The sequence below is a fragment of the Nerophis lumbriciformis genome, linkage group LG08 (genome assembly GCF_033978685.3).
Source record: "Nerophis lumbriciformis linkage group LG08, RoL_Nlum_v2.1, whole genome shotgun sequence".
NCBI classification, from domain to species: Eukaryota; Metazoa; Chordata; class Actinopteri; order Syngnathiformes; family Syngnathidae; genus Nerophis; species Nerophis lumbriciformis.
Window position 1 is genome coordinate 32,147,453 of NC_084555.2, and position 5,530 is coordinate 32,152,982.

The following is a 5,530-nucleotide window of genomic DNA, read 5'->3' on the forward strand; positions in this document are numbered from 1 at the left end:
AACATGTATGGACTGTTTAAAAAAATACATCAGACATTTTGTAATTTTAGCAATATCATTTTATACTTTTATAGCTGCTGGATGTCATAGGGTGCTGATTAAAACAGCACCTTAAAGGCCTACTGAAACCCACTACTACCGACCACGCAGTCTGATAGTTTATATATCAATGATGAAATCTTAACATTGCAACACATGCCAATACGGCCGGGTTAGCTTACTAAAGTGCAATTTTAAATTTCGTGCCGAAATATCCTGCTGAAAACGTTTCGGTATGATGACGCCTGCGCGTGACGTCACGGATTGTAGAGGACATTTTGGGACAGCATGGTGGCCAGCTATTAAGTCGTCTGTTTTCATTGCAAAATTCCACAGTATTCTGGACATCTGTGTTGGTGAATCTTTTGCAATTTATTCAATGAGCAATGGAGACAGCAAAGAAGAAAGCTGTAGGTGGGAAGCGGTGTATTACGGCCGACTGCAGCAACACAAACACAGCCGGTGTTTCATTGTTTACATTCCCGGAAGATGACAGTCAAGCTTTACCATTGGCCTGTGGAGAACTGGGACAACAGAGACTCTTACCAGGAGGACTTTAAGTTGGATACGCACACGCGGTACCGTGAGTACGCAGCTGCGGCTTCCAAACATTTGATCGCTTGCCCGTACGTGCGTGCCGCTATGTGCATGTCACGTACGTAATTTTGGGGACTTTGAGGAAATATATGTGCTGTATGAACTTTGGGGAGGTGAACGGTACTTTGGGCTGTGGGATTGAGTGTGTTGTGCAGGTGTTTGAGTTGTATTGGCGGGTTATATGGACGGGAGGGGGGAGGTGTTTGCTATGCGGGATTAATTTGTGGCATATTAAATATAAGCCTGGTTGTATTGTGGCTAATAGAGTATATATATATGTCTTGTGTTTATTTACTGTTTTAGTCATTCCCAGCTGAATATCAGGTCCCACCCGCCTCTCACAGCATCTTCCCTATCTGAATCGCTTCCACTCCCCTATGGTCCTTCACTATCACTTTCCTCATCCACAAATCTTTAATTCTCGCTCAAATTAATGGGGAAATCGTCGCTTTCTTGGTCCGAATCGCTCTCGCTGCTGGTGGCCATGATTGTAAACAATGTGCAGATGTGAGGAGCTCCACAACCTGTGACATCACGCTACTCGTCTGCTACTTCCGGTACAGGCAAGGCTTTTTTTATCAGCGACCAAAAGTTGCGAACTTTATCGTCGATGTTCTCTACTAAATCCTTTCAGCAAAAATATGGCAATATCGCGAACTGATCAAGTATGACACATAGAATGCACCTGCTATCCCCGTTTAAATAAGAAAATCGCATTTCAGTAGGCCTTTAAGTTCAATTCAATTCAATTCACCTCAAGTTCAATCCAATTGATACGTTTGGGTGTCTGCTAGTGTTATTTTAATGACGTTATTTTTTCATATATATGAAAAAACTTTCATGCGTCTGGAACATTCCAGTGCAAGCTCACAGTTAGGGCCAGCGACTCCCAGGGCACACCTTTAGCACGCTAATAAATGGGTTTCCATTGTAGATGCACTGCAGGACTGCTTCTAAAATGCCCTGAAAAAGTGGCACATGTCTGCTGCACGTTTCAAAACATGGTAAAAAGTCACAGGAAAGAGCATGATGACGTGATTGTGCAATAAATGAGTGTCTCTATGGTGAAAGCCGTGTTGTACACAGAACAACCTCATTTAAATAAGACGGTCTGCATCAATGATCTATTGTACATGCAGGGTTAGTCAATCACACGCAACATGCCCACTAGCACACACAATTTTATAGTTAGCTCACGTTTCACCGCGAGCAGGAGTATTGTGCACCTCGCAGTTTATTGTCTGATTTGCAAGAAGAATAATATCACTGTCATGATCTCACATGATCTAAAAAAAATGGGCTTCTTTCCTGCACTTGCCTACTGTATCTGCATCCTGGTGTCCAACATATAGTCACACTCGAATAAAAACCATTACACAGGTTCTAGAAACTGGTGTATAAAAAATGTTTCTGCAAACATTATATCAGCAAAGTGCTGACAAACAAAAACATGCACGCACATCCAACACACTTTATTGCTCAGTCGGAGGGTAAGCTCAGCCTCATCTTAGGTTTCTGCCCAGAATTTGATCAGTAATGAGCGGTTTCGCAATTTTTACTTGAGAACATTGCAATCATACAGAAAATGCATTCATTACACAGTTAATTTAATGCTATCATTATTAAATTTTGATTGAGGCTCTGCCTTGCCTGCTCACATATCAAATATAAGCTACCTTGCTGCAGTACTAGAACTCCTCAGTCTCCACTTTGCTGCAAAGGCCCATTTTCTGTCTCTTGTCGAAGTAAATACAGGAGAATCTTTCTCTCTGCTTATGTTAGTTAGCTCGCCCTGACTGATGCATTCAATGTAGCTTAGTTTTCTCAGGTTCCCATCAAAAGGAAAGACGAATGTCGCAAACTGAGAGAAGCAGTGCAGTGTAAAAGTGGTATATCAGGGGTGTCAAACTCCTTTTTCATTGAGTGTCACATCAGTGAACATTTATGAATATAAACGTATAATAACCTTGTTACGCAATAGTGTATGATTATTATATTTTTTACTAACAGATGAGTAACTTGCTTAGAAATATTGTAAGTCAAGGTTATAAGCAGATGTTTAGGTATTCATTTTTGATCACCAATAAAAATGCTTGGAATATCTTGTTGCATGATCAGATACATTTTAAAGACATGCAATTGCCCGCAGTACATTTTGTCCATCAAAAAAGCTCTTTATTGCTGCATTTTATTTCGCTTCATGTGGAGATGGGCCTTGAATTTGACACCTGTGAAGTGAATTATATTTATATAGCACTTTTCTCAAGTGACTCAAAGCGCTTTTACATAGTAAAACCCAATCTCTAAGTTACATTTAAACCAGCGTGGGTGACACTGGGAGCAGGTGGGTAAAGTGTCTTGCCCAAGGACACAACGGCAGTGACTAGGATGGGGATCGAACCTGGAACCCTCAAGTTGCTGGCACGGCCACTCTACCAACCGAGCTATAGACGGTTCCATTGAGTAAGTCAAAGGGTAAAATTACACAGGCACTTGTATCCAGATCCTCACCAAAATGTATATGTCCTGTTGTTTTATGTCAAAAGCCCGGTTGGTAGAGCGGCTGTGCCAGCAACTTGATGGTTCCAGGTTCGATCCCCGTTTCCGCCATCCTAGTCACTGCCGTTGTGTCCTTGGGCAAGACACTTTACCCGCCTGCTCCCAGTGCCACCCACACTGGTTTAAATGTAACTTAGATATTGGGTTTCACTATGTAAAGCGCTTTGAGTCACTAGAGAGGGACCCATCTCACCCTGGACATAAACTTTTTGAACTGCTGCCCTCGGGCAGGAGATACAGGACAATAAAATGACTTAAGAACACTTTTTACCCGAGAGCAATAGTGTCGCTGAACACAAGACGACAATAATGCCTGTGCATGTGAGCTGTGTGCTGGCTATTTTTATGTATTTTTATCTATTTATCGATGTTCTTATTGTTTTATGTGTTATGAATTTGCACTAAATTAGTTTTGCTTACAATTTCGTTGTACAATGTACAATGACAATAAAGATATATTCTATTCTATTCTAGAGAAAAGCGCTATATAAATATAATTCATTTCACTATTTGAATCCATCCACTTTTCTTAAATCAAATTAAACGACTACTATCAAATTAAACCATACTGTATACACCAAATCATTTTAGGCTGTTTATTTGGGATATAGATATACATATTATACAGTAGGTATCATTATTTAAAAAATCCTTAAAGTTCATCAAGGCCAACAAAAGATGTATGCCCGCTTCTATATACATTTCCAAATAGCACACTACATTTACATATTTATTATATGCACATACCTGAGCATAACTCATTTATAGCAAGATTCTTCTACTTGAAATCCAGGCTTGATCCGTGAGAAGTAAATACAGCCTACATGTCAAAATGCAACAAGTCAGTGCAGTAAAGGAAAGCATCCACAGAGAAGGTCCTTAAAACAGTCCAACATGGGCTTAAGGCATACAAATGGGCCAAAAGAAAACATATTCATCAGTCATATAGTTGCAGGTCCAAAGTAAATCCACAAAGTGACGAATGAGTGTCGTGTCCGACCAGCGGCTGTCTGCGAAACCCAAGGCCCACTTGTTGGCTGACTTTCCCGGGGAAGGATGCAAAGAGAGGCCCGGTTACGCAGCTCTCGTCCCGGCGGGTGTCGGTGGCGCCTCAGTCCCCACCTGCTCCTCCTCTCCTCCCTCCGCGTGATCCTCCCTTCCCACGGTGCGCGATCTCTGCGCGTAAAGTCCATCGTCGCTCTCCGCGTGCATGCGATCCCACTGAAAAGCTGGCGTGTGGGGCGGCGCGGCGGATCCTTGCTGATGTTGCCGCGCCGTGCGGTTGGCGAACATCTGCGTGGAGTTCCACTCGGACGCGTTCGTGCTGTTCGCGCCCGAGGAGGACGCGTTGGCGCTGACGTTCGCCGGTGGAGCCGTCACCCCCTGCGGCGGGGTCGGCTTGGACAGAGAGGACGCGCTGGTGGGCTTCCAGATGAGGCTGTAGTAAATAGCCAGGATGATGGCCGCTAAGGACACGGACAACACGTACGCGAAGACCGTGGCGATTCTCACCCACTTTTTGTTCGTCTTCGCGGCCATCTTAGCCTTTTTGTCCCCGGTGTAAGTGGCAGGTTTGCCCCTCTCCATATTGGGCATGAAGTCCCGCTCTCTCATGTTGCCCCGGTTTTTTCCACGATGCCCCACCGCCCCCTCCGTCTTGAAGGCTTGTTCTGATCCACACTGCGAAAGAAGACAGGAAAGCAACACCAGTTTTTTTTTTTTTTTTTTATGTATCAGGACTGACTTGGTGTCAGAATGAAATAATGCGTGCAGCAGCGCAGCCTCTCATCATCATCATCATCGTCATCATCGTCAACACCGGCGAGCATCCGCAGGCTGGACGCGGCGCATGTCCCCTAACCTGTCCACGGCATGTCCACGCAGGCCCCGTGCGACCACTCCGCGAGATGAGATGTGATTTATGAAAAAGGACACGGAGACGTACGTGGCGGCACACTGCACACTATCCTCGCCTGCAGATGAAGTGGATGGCTCAGCTAAAAATACAGAGTAGGGGGCGGGCGGGGACTCTTAAAGGAGCAGATGCGCATGCGCAGCTGCCAGGGAGTAAACCGTTTTTTTTTTTTTACTAGGGATGATTAATCAACTGTTTTCGGGGTCACATTTCCAGAAAGCTAACAACCGGAGGGAGACTTCTATGGGATGCTGAATGTAAAAAAAATAAAAATAAATAAAAAATCAGTAACACTTTAGCTCACTTTTCTGACACGTAGCTCACTTTTAGACAATTTAGACAATTTTGCCTATTGTTCACAATACACATGTATTTTTTTAATTAGGATTTTAAAGATGATTAAAGAAAACGCTTGGAAGA

At 43.6% G+C, this 5,530-nt stretch overlaps 1 protein-coding gene across 1 annotated transcript; it reads right to left on the minus strand.

The window, feature by feature from the left end:
- Window positions 1–3,912: 3,912 nt before the first annotated feature.
- Window positions 3,913–5,182, minus strand: LOC133611291 (uncharacterized). The gene has a single exon (XM_061967986.2). It carries the CDS (start codon window positions 4,807–4,809, stop codon window positions 4,270–4,272), a length of 540 nt encoding a protein of 179 aa, XP_061823970.2. The 5' UTR covers window positions 4,810–5,182; the 3' UTR covers window positions 3,913–4,269.
- Between the last annotated feature and the right edge of the window lie 348 nt (window positions 5,183–5,530).

Coding starts and splice junctions, on each gene's coding strand:
- LOC133611291 (XM_061967986.2), bottom strand. CDS start 4,809: ATGAGAGAGCGGGACTTCATGCCCAATATGGAGAGGGGCAAACCTGCC.